Here is a 24,129-nt window from a genome sequence, read left to right on the forward strand (position 1 = left end):
AGAGCGTAGTACAGTACAAGTTGTATTCGTCCGAGCGAAGAAGAGAGCTCCGCGGCGCAGTCGCCGTCACTCCACGCGCGCGCGTCATCCGACTTCCACGCCGCAGCACCCCCCACCTCCGCTCACGATGCCCGCGCCGCAGCAGATGCGCATGGTCTCCTCCGGGGTGCACCAGCAGTTCCTCACGCAGACCATGCAGACCGCGATACCGGGACAGCTCCAAATCAGCTACATCGCGCCGCTGCACGAGAACGCGAAGTGCATCCCGGGGCTGGGCTGCTGCGGGAACATGTGCTGCTGGGTGCGCGACCCCCCCCCCCCGCGCGCTTCGATCGCGAGCGTGCGTCTCGCGCGGAGGGGGCGGCGCGATCGCGGCGCGATCGCGCGCGCTGCCCCTCGCGCCGCGGCGATCGCGCCTGCCGCCTCGAAATCCTCAAACGAGCCGCGCCGCGGCCCAGTTGTCATCGCATCACAGCTGTGTCCGACGCGACGCGCGTCGTCGACTCGAAAACCTTTCTTTTTTCTCGCACCCGCGCCGACCTCCCTCCCACCCTAACCGCCCTCCGCAGTCCAACGTCAAGCCGCGCTCGTACGTCATGGTCGCGGAGAACAAGCTCGAGACCAACTACCCGTGCACGCCGTGCTGCCTCTGCGGCGGGTGCGACTGCTGCGTCTACGACAACATTCAGACGGTGTACTTCGACCAGCTCAACGACAACTGGAAGCGAGTGACGTGCTGCTCGCCGTACCACTGGTTCTGCTGCTGCGAGTGCTCCGGCGGCGTCGCCGCGACGACCAAGTCGTACGCGCCGGAGTGCTGCCTCAACTGCCCGTGCTGCTGGTGCTGCTTCACGTACATCCCGGGCGTGGAGAACGCGGATGAATTCGTCGCGCACATGAAAAACGCGGTGGCGACGTTCGAGGCCAAGTCCCGCGTCATGGGTTCGTCCACGGTGGCGGTGTGAGCGACACGACACGACACGACCGACCGCGGACCGCTCGCCTCTCGGGCGGGGGGTCGAAAGATGAGATGACCGCGCGAAGGAAAGGAAGGAACGCGCGCGCGAGCGACCGAACCGAACCTTGTTTATACAGTAAGTTGTTACCCTGAGACGACGAAGCACGTGAAGAAATGGAAGAACGATGTTCTGTTTACGTTATTACGCCAGACGCGTGGCGATGAGAATTTATGCGTACCATCACGCGTTTAATGATACGACGATTGCCACCTAAATAAACACAACACGACGTCGTCGTCAAAACGTAAAGTCGTCGCGTCGACTAACTCGTGACGCACATGGCGGTGCCTCGCTGGTCGCCGGCGCCCAAAAATTTCAAATCGCTCTCTCTCCCGCCGCGCTCCAAAAAAAGTCGCTCCTCGAAGCACAGCATGTCCACGGAGAAACACGCCGCGAGCTTCGACTTGTCCCCGCCGACGAGCGACAGGAGCTTCGCCATGATGAACGCCTCGCTGAGCGGCCCGGTCGCGTTCCCCCCCCGCGGCGTCCCGGCTCCGGCGCCGCCGCCGGAGGGAAGCGGCCCCGCCCTCCGCGCCGCCGCCGCCGCCGCGGCTTGCTTCCGCCGCGTCTGCTTCAGAAAACTCCGCACCGCGGCGAAGCGCTTCTTCCCGAGCTCCTTCTCGCACTTCGCGCGCAGGCGCGCGACTTTCTTCGCGCGCGCGGCCATCATCCGCGCCGCGACGTCGCCGTCGCCGTCGCCCGAGCCGGTCGACGACGCGCTCGCGTTGGCATCCGCGTACGCCCTCCTATTGTCCGCGGACGTCGTAACACTCGACGTCGATGTGTTTTTGGACCCGCCGCGCGTCGTCGTCGTCGGCGTCGTCGGCGTGTTGTTCCCGTACTCGCTCCACGCGTCGTCGTCCGTGGACAGCGAGAACGTCGGGGATCCGCCCGAGCTCGACCGCTGAAACGCCTCGTTCTCGACCCACCGCCTGCCGGACGTCGTCGTCGCGGCGGGGGACGACGAAGACGCGACGGACGTCCCCTCTCTCCCCTCTCTCTTCGAGGAGGTCGTCTCCGGCGACAGCGACTTCGCGGCGATCATCACCACCTCCCGCCGCGCGCTCCTCTCGAGCTCGTCCTCCGCGGGATCGTACGCCTCGAACTCGTCGTCGCTGTACGAGTCTGGATACGTCGTCGTCGTCGTCGCGTCGGACTCGAACGAACGCGACGGCGCCACCGCGCGCGTGCTCGGCGGGGGGAGCATCTCCGGCGGCGTCCGCGCGCGAGGGACCGGGACCGGGACCGGGTTCGCGTGCGCGGACGCCGCGGCGGCGACGCGCGCGGCCTCTTCCTCCGCGCCGCGATCGAGCTCCGCTTCCAGCGTGAGCGCCGCGAGCACTTCCGCCTCCGCGACTTCGCGCGTCGGGGAGAGACCGCGCCCGGGGGGATCGCGCGCGGACGGCTCGCGCGACGACGTCGACGTTCGAACGGCGCCGACGCTGCTCCGCATCGTGCCTATCATCGCGACGTCGTCCTCGTCGTGCGTGCTGCGCAGCGCGCCGGCGCCGACGCTGGCGCCGGCGCCGTTCGTCCTCCGACGCGGCGGCGGCAAAAGAATGCCGCCGTCGTCGTCGTCGTCGTCGTCGTCGCCGCCGCCGCCGCCGCGATCGTTCTTCGCGTTCGACTTGTACGGCGAGAACGCGGGCTCTTGACCGAACGTCATCGCGAACGGGTCCTTCTTACCGTTGCCCCCCCCGCGCGCCCCCCGCGGCGGCGTGTGTTTGACCCCGAACAGCGCGTGCACGGGGTCTCGGTCGCGGTCGGTCGGCGGCGCCTCCGCCGGCACCGCCGCCGCGAAGTTCCGAAACGCCGTCCCGGGCGACTCGGGCGACGCCGGCGACGCGTCGGCGTCGGCGTCGGCGTCCGGGCGCACGATGCGCTCGTAGTACCCCTTGCCGACGACGCCGTCGAACGCGTCGCGGGATTTGCGCAGCGCGTCCACCTCCGCTTCCCCGCGCGCGCTGAGGAAGGATCCGGATGTGGATACGGTCGGTTTCTGTTTCTCGACGGTCGCGTCGCTCGCGGCGCCGGCGTGAAACTCCGATCGAAACCTTCGCCGCGCAGCCTCGCCGGTGTCGTTCCCCGCGGCAGCCTCGCTCAAAACCCTCGCCCGCTCCGCGATCGCCATCTCGCGCCTTCGCGTCATGCGTTCGCGCGGCGTCAACTCCGGCGGCGCTTTCGGCGGTGAGACTGCTTCCCATACGACCCCGTTCGCGTGGCGCGCGCCGTTCCTTAAGGACTTTTCCCTCGCCGCAGCCGCGTCTCGGCCGTACTCGGACACCTTCGCGGCCGCGGCGCCGCCAACCGCGGTCCGCCCCGCGCCGCTCATCGTCTCGTCCTGAGTGCCGTCCCTTCCCCGCCTCAGCCACATCGTCCGTCCGAGCCCCTCCGTCTGCATCCTCCGAAGGTGCTCTTGCATCAGCGGATGGCGCAACAGCTCCGACGCCGTCGGCCTCGCGCGCGCGTCACGTTCGAGCATCACGCTCACGAGCCCGGCGAAGCGATGGTCGTACCTGGGTGAAGCGATCGGTCAGTCGAGCGTCTTACCGGTCAAACGTACGTTGTGAGGGAAGCGCGGGTGAAGAGTGACGACGGGAAAAGTCCTTAAGGATCGGCGTTCACCACGCGAACGGGGTCGTATGAGGACCAGTGTGAACCAGAACGTACCCGCGCTCCGTCGGTATCGGCGGGCACGTCCCGTTGACGATCTGGAACACCAGCGACAGCAGCGAGTCCGCGGCGAACGCGTGGCGCAACGTCGCGATCTCGTACGCGACGCAGCCGAGCGACCACACGTCGGATTTGAGCGTGTACGGCTGGTTCGTGCACACCTCCGGGGCGAGGTAATACGGCGTCCCCGTCACCGTCGTCGCGAAGTCGTCTGTGCGCTCCAACACCTTCGAGATGCCAAAGTCGCCCAGCTTCACCACGCCGCCCCTCCCTAGGAATATGTTCTGCGTCTTCAAGTCGCGGTGCATGACGCGCAGCGCGTGGATGTGGTCCAACGCGAGCGCGATCTGCGTCACCCAATCCAACAGCTGTCGCTCGCTGATAGAGAGGGTCGGGGGTCCATGACACGTTTGCGATGATATCGGGGTGGAGTTCATAGGCGTCAGAAGCGGTGTTGAAAGGCGTCGAGGTGTGTGTGTCGGGATTGAACGACGCGAGGGACCCTGGGCGGAGAGATGCGTGCGTGCGCCGGGAAGTAAAGTCCTTAAGGATCGGCGTGCACCGCGCCGACGGCGCGGTCGTATGGGGACCAGTGTGAATAGTCTACGAACGCGCCTGAAGCGCCGGCCGCTCTCTCGCGCGCGCTTGATGTGCGTGAACAGGTCGCCCTCCTCCGCGTACGCGGTCACGATCACCAGCGTCTTGTCCGCGTCCTCGATGAAGGACTCCTTGTACGCGATGATGTTCGGATGGCGCAGCGCGCTCAGGAGCTGCGCCTCTCGCAGCGCTTCCTCGCGCTCCGCCATCTGATGGTCGTTCCATACAAGCGAATGTCGGGGTGGAGTTGAAAGGCGTCAGGTGGAGTTCAAAGGCGTCGAGGGCGGGTATTGAAACCGAGGGGTGGGCGGAGAGATGCGCCGGGAAACGTCCTTAAGGATCGGCGTTCACCACGCCAACGCGGTCGTATGGGAACCAGTGTATAGAACGCACCTGATGCACCGGGATCCGCTTCGCGACGTACATTCGTCGCTCCGCGCGGTGCCACGCGAGGTGGCACGTCCCGAAGCTGCCGCGGCCGATCTGCTCCTTGAGGTCGTAGCTTTGCATGATGATGACTTCGGATCGGGTTACCGGTCGGCTCGGTTCGGTTCGATCGACGCGCGCGGCGGGTTCAGCGCGCCCGGGGGGGGGCGGGGTGGGCGCCCCCGGGGAGGATCGATCGAATTTGGACCGCCCGAGGAGGGTGCCGATCGCGCGCGTCACCTCGCGGTCGCGGTCGTCGGACCGTCGCGGCGCCGCGCGCGATGGACCGCGGCGGGGTCCGACGCGACGCGACGCGGCGCGGCGCGTGAAGCGGCGGCGACGGAGAAGGCTGCGCGCCTCGCGAGGGGGCGGATGGATCGCCCGCCCGGCTGAGCAGACACCCTCGCGCCGGGTCAACAATGCGACGCTCGCGCGCGGCCGCGGCCTCTCGTCGGACTGGACGAAAGAATCGAATCCGCGCCTGTTACGTCCGCGGCCCGTCCATTCCCGCGATCGCTCCTCGCACGCCTCGCACGTCCGCCCTCCGTCATGGATCGCGCCGACCGTCGTCGTCGCGCGCCGTCGCGCCTCCTCGCCGTCGCGCTCCTCGTCGTCGCGCTCGCGCTCGCGTCGTTCGCGACCCCCGTCGCGGGCGCGCACCTCTCCGTCGACGAGCGGATGGAGCTGGCGCGATCCATGAGGAAGCGCGCGGGCGGCGATCCCGCCGCGACGACGCTCGACACCGGGGCGCTGCACGCGGAAGCGCGCAAGATCGCGGAAGCGCGCGCGGGGGCGAACCGCGAGCGGGACGCGCGCGAGGCGGCGGCGGCGCGGAGGGAGCCGCCGCGTCACGCGAAGCCGGCGATGAAGCCGTCGCCGACGCCGGACTCCTATCAGTCTTCGAAGAAGGATCCGGAAGAGGCGAACACGTCGCGGAGGGCATCGCGATCGTCCTCCTCGTCCTCGACGCGGCGCGCGACGTCCGCGAAGATGGGCGCCGCCTCCTCCTCATCGTCCTCCTCCTCCTCCTCCGCGTCGTCGCCGCGGCCGCCGTCGATGACGCTCGCGCAAGCGCACGCCGCCATCGACGAGGTCACCGCCGTCGTGCGCGTCCCCGCCAACGCCGCGCGAATCGCGGCGATAAAAAAACAAGTCGACGCGGACCCGGACAACGCGATGATGGCGATGTTCTCGTTCATGCCGCTCGCGAACGAGCTGATGGGGCCCGCGATGAAGAAGTACGGGTACGCCGATCAAGAGAACGGCGGCGGGCTGATGCCGTTCCTGAACGCGCTGCAGGAGGACCGCGGCGACGACGCGTTGCGGGACAAGGCGAGGACGCTTCGAAAGCTCGTCGTGCCGGAGAGCATGTTGCCGATGGTCGAGGCGATGTACGGCGGCGGCGGCGGCGGGGGGGGGGGGACCAGAAGGAGCGAGTTGTGAGGGGTGAGGTGTGAGGTGTAACGGATCGTAGTAGAGCGTTACGTTATATATATCATATACGTGGAGGACACGGCGCGCTCGCGACGTCCAGCAGGGCAAAACACCCCAGGCAAAACATAAACACCCCAGCCCAAAACCGACCGCGACCTCGCCGAGATTCTCATCAGCAGGTGTGGGCACCCATACTCATCACGCGCGCTCGCCCCCCCCCCCCCTCCCCCACCGGCGTCATGCGATACCCGCTGCCGACGTGGTCGACGCGACGCGCGATCGACGTCGCGGCGTCGCTTCGGGCGGACGCGACGTCGCGCTCGTCGTCGCGACCGCCGGGACATCGTCATCGCGGAGAACGCGCGTCCTCCGCCGTCTCGTGCGTCTCGCGTCCCGTGCGCGCTCGAATCTACGCGCTCGTGACGCGCCGCGAGCGGACGGTCGCGGTGTACTGCAAGCGCACGGGCGAGACCGTGCCGTGCACGAGACTGATCATCGCGGACGACACGATGCACCGCGCGAGAGTCACGCTGTGGCGCACGCACGCGAGCGTCGACGTGGGTGCGTCGCGACGTCGGACGATGCCATCCGTCGTTGTCGTTCATTAATTCATTCATTGTGTGCACCCCACCCCTCGCGCTCCCGCCGCGCGCGGCGTCCCCCGCGTCTCACTCATCACCGTCTTCTCTCTCCCCAACGAACGCGCGCGCGCCCGCCCAGGCGTGGGCGACGTCGTCGCGATCGACGCGCCGCGCGCGCGATGGAACGCCTTCGACGACGCGCCCGAGCTCGCGACCGGGCACGCCGCGGAGGTGACCGTGCTCCTCGACGCGAGCGGCGTCCTCGCGCGCGCCGCGACGCTCGCGTCCTTCTCGCGCGATAGAGCGCTCGAAAACGACGTCCCCGAGCGCGAGCGCGCGATCAACGCGCTGTGCGTCTGGGCGTCCGCGACGCGGTCGAGCCTGCTGCTCGCCGCGCGGGACGCGCGCGAGTGTGGGGGCGGCGTAACGGCCGCGGAGGCGGCGTTTTGCGCGGCGGAGACTCTGCACGCGAGACGCTCGGCGCATTTTTTAGGACGCGTCGTCGCGGCGACGACGACGGCGAGCGCGAGCGCGTCGACGGCGGCGCGCGCGGATGAATACGGAATCCATTCAATCGACGCGGCGCGGGCGGCGAACGGCGCCGCGACGCTGCGACCGGTGCTGTGGCTCGCGCAGCGCGAGGGTGGGACGCTGACGGAGGTGACGCTGCCGCCGCGGACGTATCCCTCGGCGGCGATCGCGGCGGAGGCGGCGGCGGAGGAGTTCGAGGGCCGCGTCGTCGAGATTCTCGACGCGGTCGTGCGGTACCGCGGCGGAAGCGACCGGTACGGCCTCGTGTGCGTTGAAAACGTCAGCGCGTGGCGGGTGTTACGTCCGCGCGAGGACGACCGCGCGGTGGACGTTCTCGAGCGATGCGGCGGCGGCGGCGGGTGTTACGTCCGCGCGGAGGGAGATCGACGGTCTTCGCGCGGCGGTCGCGGCGCGACGACGACGCTCAGGGAGCTCCGGCGCGGGTCCGCGGGCGGGATGTCTTCGCGCGCCTCGATCGCGCGCGTGGTCGCGCGCGTGCGTTGGGTGCAGCTCCCGAGACCGCGGCGGACCGCGACGGGCGGCGCGAAGAAGCGAGGACGCGACGACGACGACGAATCGCGCGGCGGCGGCGGCGGCGGCGGCGCGTCCGCGCCCGCGCCCGCGCCCGCGCCCGCGCCCGCGTTCGCGCCCTCGGACGTCGCCGCCGCGCTCCTCGCGTACGGCTGCACGTCGTGCCACGCGCCGCTGATGCCGGACGCGCGCGACGGGATATACCCGCAGTGCGCGTGTCACCACGGCAGCGTGAACACGACCGGATACGTGTGGCGCGGGGTGACGCTCGGCTTGGTCGACGCTGACGTGGAAGCTGACATGGAAGCTGACGTGGACGATGACGCGGGAAACGGTCGAGGGACGGCGACGCCGTGCGTCTTGGGCGGCGAGCTCATGCGGAAGCTGCTGTTCGGGATCGCCCCGGGGGACGCGGCGTGGTCGTCGCGACGTCGCGGGACGCGTTTAAGAAGCAATCGCGGCGACGCGGAAGACGACTTGGGCGTCGACGTCGAAGACGAGGAGGAAGACGAGGAGGAAGAGGACGGCGACGGCGACGAAGAAGGCTTTCCGCGTTCCCGCGCCGCGGGCGCGGACGCGCTCGAGATCGCGACGGCGGCGTTAAACGCGCTCGCGCGCGGCGGCGAACGCAACGCGCCGTTCTCGTTCAAGATCAAGACGCCGCGTCTCGACGAGAACGGCGTCCCGGAGAACGGGCCGCTGGAAATCGTCGCGTTCGACGTCTAGCCCTCGTCTCGTCTCGTCTCGCGACAACTACCGCGCGTGCGTGTACTAGCTAGAACAGATCTCTTCAGTTCACGTAGACGAGCTAGCTAGACTGTTCGCCTCCGAAGAGTCCTCGCGGCGTACTGTGGTAGTCTACTTACTCATCGCGGCTTACCGCCGCGAGACGAAGCCTCTGGGCTCGGGGAAGATCTCGTCGCGCGATAAGCTCGCGGTCGCCATCTCGTCGCTCAGCCGTCCGATCCCCACGGCGGCTCGCTTCTCCTCCTTTCTCCGCCCCGAGCTCGACATCGGGCGCGCGCTGCCCGGCCGACCTCGAGACTTTGCCGTGCCCGGCCGCGCCGATGATCCGGATCCGGATCCGGATCCGCCGCCGTCCTCCGCGCCGGGCACGGTCTCCTTGTACTTCAAGTACGCCAGCTTCAGTTTCTCCGAGTCCGACGCCGTGGCGGCGACGAGCGCTCTCTGCGTGTCGCCGCCGTACGCGTCGGCGAGGGCGTTGAAGACGGCGACGTTCTCGACGTCCTCCGCCGAGACCTCAGCGGTCGCGTTTTTATACCCCCCCCTCTTCTTCCTCATCTTCTTCTTCTTCTTGTCGGACGGATTCGGATTCGGATTCGCGGCGGCTTCTCGCCGCGCGCGCGCGGCGTTCCCCGAGTACGCCGCGCCGTGCACGTGCCACGCCTCCTCGCGCGCGTCCCACGTCGCCGCGCGCGATAAGACCGCGATCTGATCCGGCGGCACGAACGCGTCCAGGACTAAATTTTTCAACTTGATCTCACGCGTCAGCGCGCGTATCGAATCCAGCAAGTCCTCGCGCTCGCGCTCGAACTCCAAGTCCAGGTCCTTCGTGTCCGCGACGACGCGCTGGTACGCGTCGTACAGCTTGCGCGTCTTGCTCGCCTTGGTCTCGATCTCCTCGTCTAACGTTCTGTACTCGTCCCCGGTGATGGTCTGAATCTCTTGAAGCTCCTTCATACGCCGCGACGCCTCCGCCTCTTGCGCTGCGATCTTCGCGAGCTGGTCCGCCTGCCGCCTCTGTTCCTCCCGCAGTCGCTCTTCTTGGTCCAGCAAGTTGGTCCCGCCGCGCATGACTTTCGCCTGCATCGACGCGAGCTTATCCTCCAGCACTTTCTGCGCGTCCTTCTCCGCTTGCAACGCGGCGAAGCGTTCGCTCGCCTCCGCTTGCTGCTTCTTAAACTCCATCTCCAGATCCGCGCGCTCTTCCTCCGTGCGCGTCTTCTCCTCCATGAGCCGCTGCATCGCCTCGTTCGCGCGCTCGCGGACGATCTTCTGCGCTTTCTCCGCCTCCGCGGCCTCGAGGCCCTTCTCGTGGTTTTCTTCCATCTCGCGTCGCACGGTTTCGCGAATCGCGTCCAAGCGCGCGTCCGAGACTTGGTTCACCGTCTTCTCGACGACCCTTTGCTCTCTGCGCCGCCGTCGGATCGGCTCGCCGTCTGGTCCGACGCCGCCGCCGGCGCCTTCGCCGAGCTGCGCTTTCAGACGCGCGATCTCTTCCTGGAACTCGCGTAACATCGCGTCCTTCGGGTCTTCGTTGATGCGCGGCTTGTTTTTGATGTTCTTCGCCCTGTTCGCGTACCGCAGCGTGCTCATCGTCTCCTCGAAGTTGTAATCCGCGGGGCCGATGTTCGCCACCATGACCGTCTTCGTGTTACCCCCGAGCGAGTCCTCGAGCAGACGCGTCAGTTTCGAATCTCTGTACGGAACGTGCGTGCTCTTCCCGTCCACCAGCGACGATATCACGTTCCCCAGCGTGCTCAGCGACAAGTTAATCTTCGTCGCCTCTTTCAGCCGGTCGCCCGTGGACCCCGTCTTCCCCTGCCGCTCGCTTCCCGCCAAATCCACCAAGTTCAACTTCCCGACGCGGATCCGCGCGTCCTCATCCGCGGCGCCCTCCTCCACCTCGCTCGTCTCGATCGTGATGGTGAATATCGAGTGCGACCGCGACGAGTCCGCGTTCATCGCCGTCGCGCCGACGCTTCGGTTCTTCTTCCCCACCGCGAGCACCTTCTCAATCTCCTCCACGGACTTGACCACGAACGTCGTCAAGTCTTTCACGTACACGCCCGTGTCCGGGTGCTCCTTCAGCTGGCACGGCTTCTTCTGGTCCTTCCCGAGCAAGTCTCGCACGTCCTCGTTGTAAATCTCCAAGTACGACGCGCGCACTAAAAAGTTTTTGTTCGTCCCGTCCCCCGCGTCGATGTCCGCGAAGATCGTCTCGAACGCGTTCGGTATGATCCCCCGCTCCTCCTTCACGTTCGTCCTGCCCTCCATCGTGTGCGTCTTCCCCGTCCCCGTCTGCCCGTACGCGAAGATCGTGCCGTTGTACCCTTCCATCGCGGCGCGAACGATCGGCAGCGCGGTCGCCTCGAAGATCTCGAGCTGCGAGTGCCGCGCGTCGTACACCTGGTCGAACGTGAACTGCTTCGGCGGGTCGCCGCTCGACCTCGGGTTGCGTATGCGCATCTCCCCGCGCGACGGGTCGCACTCGACGATCTCTCCGCGGCCTTCCTTGAGCTCTTTCCCGAACAGAGGGCGACATCGAACGACCACCTTGACGCACTCCCCGGCCGCGGCTCGCTCCATCGTATTCGCCGCGAGCACCGCGCTCGCGCCGCTCTTGAACGACGCCATGACCGACGACCGGCGGAGGAGGTCGCCGATCGCCGACCGCCGACCGACGCCGCCGCCGCCGCCGCGCTCCTTCCTTCCTCGCGACGCCGACGGGCCGCCGCGCGGAAGGGCGCGTCGTTTGTTGTGACGCGACGCGACGCGACGCGACACGCGACGGACGGCGGTCGTCGTCCGCGCCGAGGAGATCGTTCTGTTCGTTTCAAAACTCGGTCAACCCGGACGGCGACAGCTCGCGTCCTGTCCCGCCGACCACGACGCGACGACGACGCTTCGCCGCGCGACCGCACTCGCGTCCGCGCGCGGCGCACGCGAGGCGCGATGGCGTTTAAGGCGCGCGCGCAGGGCGCGCTCGCGGCGGTGAAGATGCAGAACGCGGCCGCGGGGGAGTGCGTCAAGGTGCGCGACCCGTCCCTTCCCGTCCCGTCCCGCCCCTCGCGCGCGGGGCGTCGTCGCGTCGTCGTCTTTCCCACCCATCCATCCATCCGTCCCTCCGCGCTCTTCCCTCGTCCCCGCCGACGTCCCGGCCGCGCGCTCACCCGCCCGCCGTCCCCCTCCCCCCGCGCTTCCTCCGTCCAGGTCGTCGTCCGCTGCCGCCCTCTGTTCGGGAAGGAGCTCAAGGAAGGCCGCGGCGAGATCATCGAGTGCGACCCGTCGCGCGGCGAGATCGCCGTCCGCGACCCGAAGAACTCCGCGTCGGAGCCGAGGCGATTCACGTTCGACCAGGTGTACGACGCGCGGCACTCGCAGCTCGAGATCTTCGAGGCGACCGCGCTGCCGATCGTCCGCGCCGCGATGGAAGGGTACAACGGCACGATCTTCGCGTAACGGCAGACGGGGACGGGGAAGACGCACACGATGGAGGGCAAGCCGGGAGTCGGCTTCGGAGCGAGGCATCATTCCCAACGCGGTTCAACACGGGTTCGATCAGATTGACGCGTCCTCGTCCGCGACGGACGTCGACGCGACGTACCTCGTCCGCGCGTCGTACTTGGAGATTTACAACGAGGACATTCGCGACTTGCTCGCCAAGGACCAGAACCGGCGGCACGAGCTGAAGGAGCACCCGGAGTCGGGCGTGTACGTGAAAGACTTGACGACGTTCGTGGTCAAGTCCGCGAGCGAGATTCAGAACGTGCTGAACGTCGGGAAGAAGAACCGAAGCGTCGGCGCGACGTTGATGAACGCGGACTCGTCGCGGTCGCACTCGATATTCACCATCACGATCGAGTGCTCGAGGAGACGCGCGCGGGCGGCCGGGGGGAGCGCGAGCGATCGACCGCCGGGAGCCGCGGCGGACGGAGAAGACGACGACGCGCACATCACCGTCGGGAAGTTGAACTTGGTGGATCTCGCCGGGAGCGAGCGGCAGGGGAAGACGGGGTCCACGGGGATACGTCTGAAAGAGGCGACGAAGATTAACTTGTCGCTGAGCACGTTGGGGAACGTGATATCGTCGCTGGTGGACGGGAAGAGCACGCACGTTCCGTACAGAGATTCGAAACTGACGCGTCTGCTCGAGGACTCGCTCGGGGGTAACACGAAGACGGTCATGGTGGCGAACATCGGCCCCGCGGATTACAACTTCGAGGAGACGATGAGCACGTTGCGGTACGCGAACAGGGCGAAGAACATCAAGAACAAGCCGCGCATCAACGAAGACCCGAAGGACGCGATGTTACGCGAGTTCCAGGAAGAGATCGCGCGTCTGAAAGCGCAGCTCGGCGGCGGCGCGGGCGCGGGCGCGTCCGCGCGAGGCGACGCTGCGCACGACGACCTCGACGAGAGCGGCGAGCTCGAGATCGTGGAGAAGACCGTCGTCGTCGAGGTCGACCCGGACGCGGACCAGCTCGAGATCATCAAGAGACAAGTCCAGGACGAGTTGGCGGGAAAGCTCAAGTCGGCGACGACGCAGGCGGACATCGACCGCATCCACCGAGACGCGGAGGAGCGCACGCAGCGCGAGATGCGAGCCATCATGGACGACCGAGCGACGACGGAGGAGGAGAAGCGAAGGATCGCGAGCGAGATGGAGGCGCAGCGATTGGAGATCGAATCGCAGACGGAGGCGGCGAGTCGCGAGCGAGAGAAGAAGGAGGCGCTCCAGGCGCAGATCAAGGCGATCGAGGGGAAGCTTCTTCACGGCGCGGACGACCTCGAGGCGCGGAATAAACAACTGGAGGAGGCGGCGGCGAAGGGTGTGAGAGACATCGCGGACCGCGAGAGGCTCAAGCTGGAGAGGCAGCGCGCGGTCGCGGCGATGGAAGAGAAGGCGCTGCTCTCGGATGAAAAGTTTGCGTCGAAAAAAGAAGAAGTCGCGGATAAGACTCGAAAGCTGAAGAAGATGTTCTCCAAGTACCAGACCGCGAAGCAAGACTTAGAGGAGCACGCGGACGAGCTGGCGCGAGAGAAGGACGACATGCAGGAATCGATAACGCTCCTGAAGAAGACGTTACAACTAAAGAACGCGCTCATCGAACACTTTGTCCCTCCGGAGGTGACGGAGAAAGTTTTGAAGCGAGCGGTGTGGGAGGACGAGACCGAGTCGTGGGCGCTCGAGCGCCTCTCAAGGGACGCCGACGCCGCGTCCGCGTCGAACGCGTCCGCGACGAGAAACGCGCGACCGGTCAGCGCCGCGGGCGAGCGACGGCCGCGGACGGACAGCTCGAAGATCGCCGCCGCGCTCGGGGATTTAAACCCGCGGCACAAGACGCAAAATATTCTCGCGCTCGAGCTGGACCTCCCGGAGCGCACGACGTGGGATCACGACGGCGGGCCGCTGCGCGAGCCGGGGGTGCAGGCGGTGCTCGACATCGCGTTCAGCGACGACGGCGGGCGGTGGCTCGCGCTGGAGAAGGACAGAAAAGGGTTTCCGCGAGGGGATAGGGATAGGGATAGGGACGGAGGAGGAGGGAGAGGAGGGGGAGGAAAAACCGGAGGCGGCGCGCGGCGGGAAATCTATTCCTCCTCGAGAGACGGCGGCGGCGGCGTTCCGGGGCTGGGCGTCGGACGGCCGCGACCGGCGCGGCCGCAGAGCGCGTCGCGGCGGAGGTGAACGCGCTTCGTGTGTGCTTTCTTTAACACTCGATCGCCGACGCTCCCGCGGAATCAATCATCTCAGAAGCTTCCTCCGCCTCTGCCGCCTCGTCCGCCTCTGCCTCTGCCGCCTCGCCCGCCGCCATTCCCGCCGCCGAACCCGCCACCGCCGCGGCTCTTCCTCGGCTCCACCCCCAACGACGCGGTCAGCGCCTCCGCGAGGGTGTTACACAAGACGACCTCCACCCCTTGGCGCTTCCCCGCGTCCTTGGTGCTCCCCGCCGCGGGCATCAACACGCGCGTGAAGCCCATCGTCGCGGCTTCTTGTAACCGCCTCTCCGCCTGCGCCACTGGGCGCAGCTCTCCCCCCAACCCGACCTCGCCGAAGAACGCCATGTCCGCGGGGAGCGCGCGCTCGACGAAGCTCGACGCGATGGCGAGCGCGACGGCGACGTCCGCGGACGGGTCCTCGAGCTTTAGGGCCGTTCCATACAAAGCGATGTCGGGGTGGAGTTGAAAGGCGTCAGAAGCGGAGTTGAAAGGCGTCGAGGTGTGTCGGGATTGAAAGCGAGGGACCCTGGGCGGAGAGACACGCCGGCAAAAGTCCTTAAGGATCGGCGTTCACCGCGCCGACGCGGTCGTATGGGGACCAGTGTGAGATAGAACGCGCCTTTAACCCTCCCACGACGTTCACGAACACGTCGTGGCGATGCACTCTCGAGCCGAGCACGAATTTCGCGAGCACGGCAAGGAGCAGCTGATGGAGAGGATGAGAGGGCGACGCCGTGCGCGTTCGTCGGTCAGTTGAAAGGGAGGGAGGGACTACCAACGCGATCGAACGTCGATGAACCCACGGAGTGGGTGAAAAAAAAACGCGTGCACGGGTATAATAGAACCGAACGCGCCTGCATCCGCTCCGGCTTGATGCCCACCGCCGTGCGCACCGCCGGGGCCATCATGCCGCCGCCGCCGTTCTCCGCGTCGTCCGCACCCGCCCGCTCCGCGCAGAGCGCCTGGACCTCGAGCATGAACGGTCGCGAGCCTTGCACGGTCACCGTTGGCGCCGCGCTCACGTCCGGGGTGAGGACGCGTTCGCCCATGAACAGTGCCGACGGGCTCGGGACCGGTCTGAGCCCCGCGTCGATCATCTCGAAGACGCCCACCTCGTCCGTGCTGCCGTACCGGTTCTTGTGCCCCCTGAGCACGCGCACCGCGCGGTCGGCGTCGCCTTCGAGGTACAGCACGACGTCGACGATGTGTTCCAGGACCCTGGGCCCGGCGATGTCGCCGGATTTGGTCACGTGGCCGATGATAAACGTCGGCATCCCCGCCGACTTGGCCGCGTGCAACAGCGCGGTGGCGCACTCGCGCACCTGCGACACGCTTCCCGGCGACCCCGTCGCGTCCTCCAAAAACACCGTCTGAATGCTGTCCACGACCAGCGCGGCCGGGCGCTCGCGGACGACCGCCTCGAGTATCGCCTCGAGCCTCGTCGCGGAGTACACGACGAGACCGTCGGGGTGGACGCCGAGCCGTTCCGCTCGGCCCGCGAGCTGCTCCACCGATTCCTCCCCGGAGACGTACATCACGCTCGGCGGCGGCGGCGAAGCAGAAGCGATGACGGTTGACGTTCCATCTTCCGCATCTTCCGCGTCTTCCGCGTCTTCCTTCGCGGCGTTCGCGTTCTTCAGCGCGCGCTCGCCGAGGAGCCCCGCGATCTGCAAAACGAGCGTCGACTTCCCGACGCCCGGGTCGCCGCCCACGAGCATCAGCGCGCCCGGGACGATCCCGCCGCCGAGGACGCGCTCCACCTCCGCGCCCAGCTCCGTGGGGACGCGCAGACGCGCGCCTCGGACGTTTTTCCCGGTCGCGTCCGGGGCGAGGACCGCGGCGAGGCGACGCGGCGCCGCGGACGCTTCGACCCACCCGCTTCGCGACGCCGACGCGGCGAATGCGTCGTCGGCGGCGGCGGCGTTCCTTCTTCGCGACGACGCCGGAAGCACGTTCGATGTCGTCACCGGACTGCTCGCGGTCTCCGTCGCGGACGCGAGCGCTCTCGCGCCCGCGCCGCCTCCCGGGGCTTTCCCGCCGCCGCCCGACGGCGCGATCGTGAACGTCTTGAACGACTCCCACGCCTTGCAGTTCGGGCACCGCCCGTGAAATTGGTTGTAATCCTCGCCGCAGTCCTGGCAGAGGTAGCGCTGCTTCGCCGCCTTGGACGTCTTCCCGCCGGACGCGGACGCGCTCCCGCCGAACGCGCCGCGCGTCGCGACGATCGTCGCGCCGCGGCCGCGGTGGTTTTGGCGCGTTGGGGACGCGAGGAGCGCGACGCGGTCGACGCGACGATGATGAAGAAGATGATGCGCCGATCGCGGGGCGGGCGACGATTTCGCGCGGGAAAGCGACGTCGTCGTCGTCGTCGCGTCGCCGGCGCCGGCGCCGGCGTCGATCGACGCGACCGTCGCGCGCGCGCGCGCGACGCTTCGTCCGAGGAGGCCGCCCGCGCGGCGGCGGAGGGCGGAGCCGATCGTCATCGCGTTCGACGACGCGCCAGCGACCGGGGCGACGCGGCGCATGGCAAAAGTGGCGATCTCGCGACGAACGCCGTGGTCGCGGTTGTTATTTGAGTTTTGAGGTCCCGCCCGCTCCGCCCTCGTCTCACCACACCGCCGGCCGCGATGCCGTCGCCCGTCGTCCGCGACGCGGTGATATCCGACTTCCGGCGAAGGGTCGAGGCCGCGCGGCGCGCCCGCGCGGCGACGCTCGAGGACGAGCGCGACGACGACGCGCGCGTCTCCGCGTCGACGCGCGCGGATCCGATCCGCGTGGGCGCGTTCGACGCGCTGCAGCGCGCGCTGTGGGACGGGGACGGGGACGGGGACGGGGACGGGGACGGGGACGGGGACGGGGACGGGGACGGGGACGGGGACGGGGGCCGCGCGTTCGTCGCGCGCGTGCGCGACCGGAAGCCGACCGCGCTCGAGGCCGTGCTCGCGGTCGAGCGTCGCGCGGACGACGAGCTCGCGCGCGCGTCGCCGTGGTCGTCGTCGCACTCGCCGTCGCCGTCGTCGCGATTCGTTCTCGAGGAGGACGACGACGCGGACCCGTCCGCGCCGAGGTGGAAGGAGGACGGCGACGGAGGCGGCGGCGGCGGCGGCGCGCTTCGCGACCCCGCGCTTCGCGACCTGCGCGTCACGCCGCTGACGCTGCTGCGCGAAGCGCTCGACAGGCCTCGCGCGGAGAAAGACACGGCGGCGGCGGCGGCGGCGGATGTCGTTCCGGTCGTCGCCGAGACGCGGCGCGCGTCGACGTCGTCCAGGTTCCGCGTCGAGGGGAGAGGAAGGGAGAGGACGTCGTCGTCGTTTTTGTCGTCCTCCTTCGCCGCCGCGGACGCCGGCGCGAGCGCGACGCCGACGCCGACGCGCCCCCGCCGTCGCGTCTCGTGGAGCGATTCCCCCGCGCCGCTCGAACTCGGCGCGGAGGAGGAGACGGACGCCGACGCCGACGCCGAGGTAGCCGTCCGCCGCCGCGCGTCCGTCACCGGGACGCGGGACTACTACGCCGCCGCGCTGACGTCCGCGGACGTGCACCCGAACCCTCGTAACGGCCACGCGTCGGCGGTTACGAAGAGGAATCCGAAACCAGCGCGCGGCGCGCACCCCGCGCTCGCGTTCCAGGCGCGCCTCGAGCGTCGAACCGTCGCGCCGTCCGCGTTCGCCGACGCGAAGCGAGCGTCGGTGACGAGAGACCTGGGCGGCGCGCGCGCGCCCGACCGCGCGACGTTCAGCACCGCGATGAAAGCCGCGAGCGTCGCGACGGCGGGGGGGCGGAAGATGCGCGCGAAGGAGAGAGCGGCGATTTTGAACGCGTGCGCGAGCTCGAAGGCGCGTCCACCTGTTCTCCTCACTCGTGATAGACTACTCTCCGCCCGCCCCCCGGTTTCAATCAATCCCCGACCGATCGACCTCGTCGCCTTTCAACTCCGACCGACGTGCCTTTCGACTCCACCCGAATCCGTCGCTCACAGCTCGCCGTCGTGGACGTCTCCGACGTCTCGAAGAGCGTCGCGAGGACGCGGCGGGCGTCATCGCGCGCGCCGAGCGGGATGCGTCACCGCTCGAACGAGGTGACGTCTAGAGGCGGTGCGTTTTGTGGGTCGTTCCATCCGCCGATGCACCGAGTCGAGTGCGACGCGCGCGCGGTCGCGGACGCGGCGAGGCGCGCGAGGGAAGAGGAGCGGACGACGCGTCTGACGTTGGGGATCGAGGAGAGAAGAAGGTCGAGGTCGTCGGGGAAGAATACGATTAAGACCAAAACGAAACCGTCCGCCGCGGGCGGTTACGGAACCGCAGAGCCACCGGAGGAGGACGAGCTGCTGCTCCGCGCGCGCAGGCTCGCGGACGACGTCAGCGAGAAGCTCAGGGTGAGCGTGGAAGGGTCCCCGGGGAGCGCGCGCGCGACGTTGCTCGCGATGGGCGCGGCGCGGAAAACGCTCGGCGTCGGCGGCGGCGGCGGCGGCGGCGGCGGCGACCTTCCGCCGCGGCTCGCGATCGCGTCGCCGACGCCCGCGGCGACGTTGATGGCGTCGCGCGGTTTTCCGTCGCCGGGCGGTCCCGCGGCGACGACGCCGACGCGCGTCGGGGCGCGTCGATAGCGAGCGTAGGTAGTCGTAGAACGCGGAGTCGAGCCTCAGTGCTGACGACCAAAATACGAAAGTCGTTTGACGTTAGTCGTCGCGCTTACGCTTCTTGCGGAAGTTTTCTCCAAGGGGGTTGCACCCCGGGCATCCCCTGGGTCTGTCGCTCCTCGTGCGGTCGCGCGTCGTCGCCCGCCACTCGTAAGAGCACTCCTCACACTTCCACAGCGCCTTGTAGTGCGACGCTTTCGTCACTGCCGTCGGCGGCTTGTCCTTATCGACGTACTCGCGCGACAGCTTCTCTCCGAGCTCGCCGTTCTTCTCGCACCACGAGAGGAAGTTGTTCGTCTTGCTCGCCGGCGCATGTGTCGCGCACTTCGGGCACCCGGTGGGTTTGACGCTCCTCGTGCGGTCGTTCACCGTCGCCCGCCACACGTGCTTGCACTTCAAACACTTCCACTTCGCCTTGTAGTGCGACGCTTTCGTCACTGCCGTCGGCGGCTTGTCCTTATCGACGTACTCGCGCGACAGCTTCTCTCCGAGCTCGCCGTTCTTCTCGCACCACGAGAGGAAGTTGTTCGTCTTGCTCAGCGACATGCGATTTGCGCACTTCGGGCACCCGTGGGGTTTGTCGCTCTTCGTGCGGTGGCACATCTGCGCCCGCCACACGTGCTTGCACTTCAAACACTTCCACTTCGCCTTGTATTTCGACGCTTTCGTCAGCTCCGTCGGCAGCTCCTCGCGGAACTCGTTGGCGAGCTTCTCGCCGCGCTTCCCGTTCTCCGCGCACCACTCGATGAACGGTTTGCTCTTACGTCCGGTTGGCATGATCGCCGTGCGAGACGCGGCGTGGCGGCGCGCGAGAGGAAGTGAGAAAAGCCACGACGGCGAAAACTTTTTCCTCGGTCGTGTCCGAAAACCGCGACCGTTAGACCGTACTCGTCCTTCGCGTCAGACGACGACGGCAGAACGACTCGCGCGACGGCCGGCATGGCGTCCTCGCGCGCGCGCAAGTCCGATGGCTTCGTCCTCGCCTGGGCCATCGCCCTCCTCGCGATGTACCTCGGCGTGTCCTTCGACCGGAGGCTCGCGTCGCCGCTCCCGAAGGTGCGGTCGGGCGCGCCGTCGTCGTCGTCGTTGTTAGGTTTCCGATCGCGCGCGCTGACGATCGATCGATCCGATCCGTCGCCTCCATCGCGACGCGCTCGCCTCTCACCTCTACCCCGTCCCGTCCCGTCCCGTCCTCCTCCCCCGCCCGCAGACCGCGCACCCCGCGCTCTTCTCCGAAGCGCGCGCGCTCAAGACCGCGCATTCGCTCGAGCGCGCGGGCCCGAGGCCGGTCGGGTCCGCGAACGAGGCGGCCGCGTTCGACGCGATCGAGGACGAACTCCGCGCGATCAAGCGCGCGGTGGACGACGCGACCGCCGGCCGCGGCGATCGCGGCGGCGACCGCGACCGCGTCGTCGTGGACGTCCTCCGCGCGTCGCATTCCGGGCAGTTCCCGCTCAACCCGGGCGGGGATCCGAACAAGGAGATCACGATGGTGTACGGCGACGTGACGTCCGTCGCGGTGCGCTTCCGTCGCGCGGACGACGAGGACGGCGGAGAGGGCGGAGACGCCGCATCCGCTGACGCCACGTCCGCCGACGAGGAGGAGTATAAATACGCCAACAACGGCGCGGTGATGATCAGCGCCCACGTAGACAGCGTGCACGTCTCCCCGGGCGGGTCGGATAACGCGATCAACGTCGGGATCGCGCTCGAGGTGGCGCGCGCGCTCGGCACCGCCGCCGCCGCCGCCGGAGACGACGACGAAGATAAAACCCGAAACGTTCGAAACCGAAACGTTCGAAACCGAAACGTTCGAAACCCGTGGGCCTCTCGCGCGAACGCGGGTTCGGTGATCGTCGTCTTCGTCTCCGCGGAAGAGGAAGGGTTCCACGGCGCGCACGGCGTCGCGACGACGCACCCGTGGTTCCCCTCCGTGACGTGCGCGTTAAACCTAGAGGCGATGGGCAACGGAGGGCCGCATCGTATGTTTCAGGTCACCGCCGGCGGGGACTCGATACAACTCCTGAAACTGTGGTCCAAGGCGGCGCCGCGGCCGAGCGGGACGGCGGTGGCGTCCGACGTCTTCGCCGCGGGCGTCATCAAGTCCGACACCGACCATCGAATCTATCGCGACGTCGGGAACGTCCCCGGGTTCGATTTCGCGTTCGTGGAGCGAACGGAGCGGTACCACACCCCACGCGACGTCCTTAGCGCAGTCAGACCGGGGACGGCGCAAACCTCGGGGGCGAACCTTCTCGCGTTCGCTCGCGCGTTCGTCGCCGCCCCCGCGGGGGTCTTCGAACCCGGCGGCGTCTCGCGAGACCCGGACGTGGAACCCACGGGTGGTAACGCCTCGAAGAAGAGCGTTTTCACGACGTGGTGGTTCTCAAACGCGTTTCCGTTTTCGCGCGATTACGTCGTCGTCGAGAACGTGCCGCGCTCCGCGGGCAAGTACTTCTTCTACGCCGGCGCGGCAATCTTACTCTTCACGACGCGCACGGCGTTCCTCGCGGGTTTACATCCGGTCACCGGGGAGATTCCGGCGCCGACGGAGCTCTTGAAGAACGCGCTCGCGGCGCCGCTGGTCGGCGTCGTGACCGCCGCCGCGTTCGCCGCCGCGCCTCTCGCCGGCGCCGTCTCCGCGGCGGGCGCGTCCGCGCTTCTCGGCGCCGCGACGCCGTGGGCGTCGTCCGTCGCGTCGCTAGTCTGCGTCTCGACCGTCCCGGCGACGCTGGCGACGTTGGGAGTGTTACGGGTGTTACACTATCTCCTCGCGGACGGGTGCGTCGGCGGCTCGGACGCGGCGGCGTCGTGCGCGACGTTGGCGGGCGTCGCGTCGACGTTTTTTTTCCTCGCCGGATACGCCGTCCTCAAGGGTCTCGGCGGCGCGTACGTCTTCGCGGTCTTCGCGGTCTTCCTCGGCGGGTTCCTCGTCTTCGAGGTGTTGCGCGGTCGGAAGCGCGCGAGGCCGACGGCGACCGGCGGCGGCGGCGGCGACGACGGGTTGCGGTTCCCGTCGCTCGCGAAAATCGCGCTCGCGCTCGCCGTACCCCTGTACGTCGCGTCGCCGGTCGTCGTCACGCTCGTCTCGCTCCTGTTCGGGATGACCGGTCGGTCGCTCGTGGGCCGAGACGCCGGCGGCGGCGAACACGCGTACGGCGCGGTGACCGGCGCGGCGTGCGGCGCGGCGGCGATTTTCCTCTCGCCGATGCTGGTCCACTCGAAAAAAACGTCGCGTCGAAACGCGCGCGCCGCGAAAGCCGCGACCGTTCTCTTCGTCGCGACCGTGGCGACGTTGTGGATCTCGCACTCGGATATGAACGGCGGCGCGTGGAGCGTTACGAAGCCGTTACCGGTCGTGATGACGACGGTCGTCCCGGGCGCGACCGGGACGTCGTCCACGCGGTTCGAAAAGGAGGCGCCGGCGGCGGCGGTGTTGGTGCAGCCGGCGGGGCCCGGGTCGCTCAGGCGCGTTCTCCTATTCACACTGGTTCCCATACGACCGCGTCGGCGTGGTGAACGCCGATCCTTACGGACTTTTGCTATCTTCTCTCTCCGCCCACACCTCGTTGGTTTCAATCCCCGCCCTCGGCGCCTTTCAACTCCGCTTCTGACGCCTTTCAACCCCACCCCGACGTCGCTTCATACGGACCCTCGACCCTCAGAGGGCTCGCCGCGGCGTTGCGGAGCGCGCCGGGCGCGCGCGTGGACTGCCGCGGCGGCGGCGGCGGCGCCCCAGGGTACCTCGACCTCGTGTCGTACGGCACGGACGATCTGAGGGCGTATTGCCTGGTGCGGACGGAGGGGTTGGACGACTCGAGCGAGGCGAGGGTTCGCGCGCCGCCGACGCTGACGGTTCGAAGAGACGACGACGGCGGCGCCGGTCCGATCGCGGTCGATCTGGATTTGAACGGCGCGACGCGTTGGGTGGTCGGGATCGATCGCGCGTGCGTGAAGAGAGTCGCGATCGTCCCGGTCGCCGGAAGCGGCGGTTTCGGCGGCGGCGGCGGCGAGCGCGGCGGCGGCGGCGTCGCGCGCAAGCTGATCAAGTTGCACCCCGCCTTCGCCAGACTTTTTTCGTTTCTGCATCGCCTCGGCGGCGGCGGCGGCGGCGGAAGAAGTCGCCCACCCCCCGACGACGACCGCGTCTGGCGCGTCGTCGCCGCCGCCGCGTCCGGCCAGGGCACCGACGCGCTGCTCGGGCGGTACGCGTTCCACGGCTCCGGGGGCGCGAACGCGCCGTCGCGATACGCGGTGTGGATCGAGCCGACGCGGTACGGCGGTCAGGCGCGTCATCACACTGGTCCCCATACGACCGCGTTCGCGTCGTGAACGCCGATCCTTGAGAAGGACTTTCTCTCCCGACGATCCTCTTCGCTCACCGACCCTCGCTTTCAACAAACGCTCGACCCTATGACGCCTTTCGACTCCGCTTCTGACGCGCCTTTCGACTCCACCCCGACGTACGCGTATGGACGATCACCCTCGTCAGGTGCTGCCGCACTGCGCGGCGGGGCGAGGCGTCGTGACCGTTCGCGCGGACCACGACGTCGAGACGGCGACCGCGTCCGCGGCGAGGAAGGCGATGCCGAGGTGGACGACGCTGTTCGCGAAGCATCAGACCCCGGGGAAGCTCGCGTTTGTGACCGGGGTCGGGCTGGGCGGAGACGCGGACGCGGCGGCGGCGGCGGCGGCGGTCGACGACGACGCGGACGCGTAGATTTGAAAAACTTTTTTTGATTTGACTCATGCGAAAAGCACGTGAAAAGTCAGTCTTCTCGGACTCCTTCCTCCTCCGTCCCGTCCCATCCCCTCGCGGAGGGAGGACTTCACGCGTCGTCGCGTCACCTCCCTCCGCCGTTCTGCAAGTGCTGCGCGTGCATGTGCTCCACCTGAGACTGCACGTACGCATTCATCCGCGTCTCCAACGCGCCGCTATCGATGGCGCTCTGCCCTTCCTTCCACTGCGCTTGCTCCTTCTCCACGACCGAGTTTGATAGCTTCGCGACGAGGCGGTCGTAGTTCGCGCCCGGGATGAACAGCGGGTGCGACTTATCCCGGTACCGCACCATCGCCCAGTCCATCATCGCGCGCACGTCCTCGCTGAACGACTCCGTGAGCGGCGACTTCCAATTCGCGGCGACGTCGGGGCGTCGACGCGGGAGCGACGGCGTTCGCGACGCCGGCGCGGACGGCGGCGGCGGCGCGGGCGGCGCGGGGCGAGCCGCCGCCGCCGCCG

General features: G+C 68.3%; 12 protein-coding genes across 12 annotated transcripts; 7 read left to right on the forward strand and 5 right to left on the reverse strand.

The window, feature by feature from the left end:
* The first annotated feature begins 78 nt into the window (after positions 1 to 78).
* On the forward strand, positions 79 to 1,231 carry MICPUCDRAFT_49136 (uncharacterized protein). Its single transcript, XM_003064025.1, has 2 exons — positions 79 to 301; positions 570 to 1,231. The coding sequence occupies exons 1-2, from the start codon at positions 128 to 130 to the stop codon at positions 963 to 965; spliced, it is 570 nt and encodes a 189-aa protein (XP_003064071.1). The 5' UTR covers positions 79 to 127; the 3' UTR covers positions 966 to 1,231.
* Positions 1,213 to 2,685, reverse strand: MICPUCDRAFT_66376 (uncharacterized protein; the record flags this gene model as incomplete). Its single annotated transcript, XM_003064210.1, has 1 exon — positions 1,213 to 2,685. One exon carries the CDS (start codon positions 2,683 to 2,685, stop codon positions 1,282 to 1,284), a length of 1,404 nt encoding a protein of 467 aa, XP_003064256.1. The 3' UTR covers positions 1,213 to 1,281.
* Positions 2,686 to 3,426: 741 nt separating this feature from the next.
* MICPUCDRAFT_23075 (uncharacterized protein) lies at positions 3,427 to 4,799 on the reverse strand (the record flags this gene model as incomplete). Its single annotated transcript, XM_003064211.1, has 4 exons — positions 3,427 to 3,535; positions 3,690 to 4,066; positions 4,304 to 4,498; positions 4,683 to 4,799. Coding segments are annotated over 4 exons (798 nt in total), but the record flags the coding sequence as incomplete, so codon positions are not given.
* A 465-nt stretch (positions 4,800 to 5,264) lies between these two features.
* On the forward strand, positions 5,265 to 6,158 carry MICPUCDRAFT_43313 (uncharacterized protein; the record flags this gene model as incomplete). Its single annotated transcript, XM_003064026.1, has 1 exon — positions 5,265 to 6,158. One exon carries the CDS (start codon positions 5,265 to 5,267, stop codon positions 6,156 to 6,158), a length of 894 nt encoding a protein of 297 aa, XP_003064072.1.
* Positions 6,159 to 6,388: 230 nt separating this feature from the next.
* Positions 6,389 to 8,620, forward strand: MICPUCDRAFT_54060 (uncharacterized protein; the record flags this gene model as incomplete). Its single annotated transcript, XM_003064027.1, has 2 exons — positions 6,389 to 6,710; positions 6,870 to 8,620. The coding sequence occupies 2 exons, from the start codon at positions 6,389 to 6,391 to the stop codon at positions 8,516 to 8,518; spliced, it is 1,971 nt and encodes a 656-aa protein (XP_003064073.1). The 3' UTR covers positions 8,519 to 8,620.
* FLA10 (kinesin-II motor protein, flagellar associated) lies at positions 8,570 to 11,122 on the reverse strand (the record flags this gene model as incomplete). The annotated part of the gene is made up of 2 exons (XM_003064212.1): positions 8,570 to 8,978; positions 9,117 to 11,122. 2 exons carry the CDS (start codon positions 11,120 to 11,122, stop codon positions 8,669 to 8,671), a joined length of 2,316 nt encoding a protein of 771 aa, XP_003064258.1. The 3' UTR covers positions 8,570 to 8,668.
* A 366-nt stretch (positions 11,123 to 11,488) lies between these two features.
* Positions 11,489 to 14,222, forward strand: FLA8 (kinesin-II motor subunit protein; the record flags this gene model as incomplete). The annotated part of the gene is made up of 2 exons (XM_003064028.1): positions 11,489 to 11,991; positions 12,032 to 14,222. 2 exons carry the CDS (start codon positions 11,489 to 11,491, stop codon positions 14,220 to 14,222), a joined length of 2,694 nt encoding a protein of 897 aa, XP_003064074.1.
* Positions 14,221 to 16,737, reverse strand: MICPUCDRAFT_54063 (DNA repair protein-related; the record flags this gene model as incomplete). The annotated part of the gene is made up of 3 exons (XM_003064213.1): positions 14,221 to 14,677; positions 14,829 to 14,960; positions 15,100 to 16,737. The coding sequence occupies 3 exons, from the start codon at positions 16,735 to 16,737 to the stop codon at positions 14,285 to 14,287; spliced, it is 2,163 nt and encodes a 720-aa protein (XP_003064259.1). The 3' UTR covers positions 14,221 to 14,284.
* A 144-nt stretch (positions 16,738 to 16,881) lies between these two features.
* Positions 16,882 to 18,857, forward strand: MICPUCDRAFT_54064 (uncharacterized protein; the record flags this gene model as incomplete). Its single annotated transcript, XM_003064029.1, has 2 exons — positions 16,882 to 18,099; positions 18,231 to 18,857. The coding sequence occupies 2 exons, from the start codon at positions 16,882 to 16,884 to the stop codon at positions 18,855 to 18,857; spliced, it is 1,845 nt and encodes a 614-aa protein (XP_003064075.1).
* Positions 18,858 to 18,929: 72 nt separating this feature from the next.
* Positions 18,930 to 19,667, reverse strand: MICPUCDRAFT_54065 (uncharacterized protein; the record flags this gene model as incomplete). Its single annotated transcript, XM_003064214.1, has 1 exon — positions 18,930 to 19,667. The coding sequence occupies one exon, from the start codon at positions 19,665 to 19,667 to the stop codon at positions 18,930 to 18,932; it is 738 nt and encodes a 245-aa protein (XP_003064260.1).
* Positions 19,668 to 19,829: 162 nt separating this feature from the next.
* On the forward strand, positions 19,830 to 23,222 carry MICPUCDRAFT_54066 (uncharacterized protein; the record flags this gene model as incomplete). Its single annotated transcript, XM_003064030.1, has 3 exons — positions 19,830 to 19,946; positions 20,101 to 22,462; positions 22,558 to 23,222. The coding sequence occupies 3 exons, from the start codon at positions 19,830 to 19,832 to the stop codon at positions 23,220 to 23,222; spliced, it is 3,144 nt and encodes a 1,047-aa protein (XP_003064076.1).
* A 139-nt stretch (positions 23,223 to 23,361) lies between these two features.
* Positions 23,362 to 23,610, forward strand: MICPUCDRAFT_54067 (uncharacterized protein; the record flags this gene model as incomplete). Its single annotated transcript, XM_003064031.1, has 1 exon — positions 23,362 to 23,610. One exon carries the CDS (start codon positions 23,362 to 23,364, stop codon positions 23,608 to 23,610), a length of 249 nt encoding a protein of 82 aa, XP_003064077.1.
* Between the last annotated feature and the right edge of the window lie 519 nt (positions 23,611 to 24,129).

Source organism: Micromonas pusilla (assembly GCF_000151265.4).
Source record: "Micromonas pusilla CCMP1545 genomic scaffold MICPUCscaffold_16, whole genome shotgun sequence".
NCBI lineage: Eukaryota > Viridiplantae > Chlorophyta > Mamiellophyceae > Mamiellales > Mamiellaceae > Micromonas > Micromonas pusilla.

Coding starts and splice junctions, on each gene's coding strand:
- MICPUCDRAFT_49136 (XM_003064025.1), top strand. CDS start 128: ATGCCCGCGCCGCAGCAGATGCGCATGGTCTCCTCCGGGGTGCACCAG. Junction 302..569: donor GCGGGAACATGTGCTGCTGG/GTGCGCGACCCC, acceptor CGCCCTCCGCAG/TCCAACGTCAAGCCGCGCTC.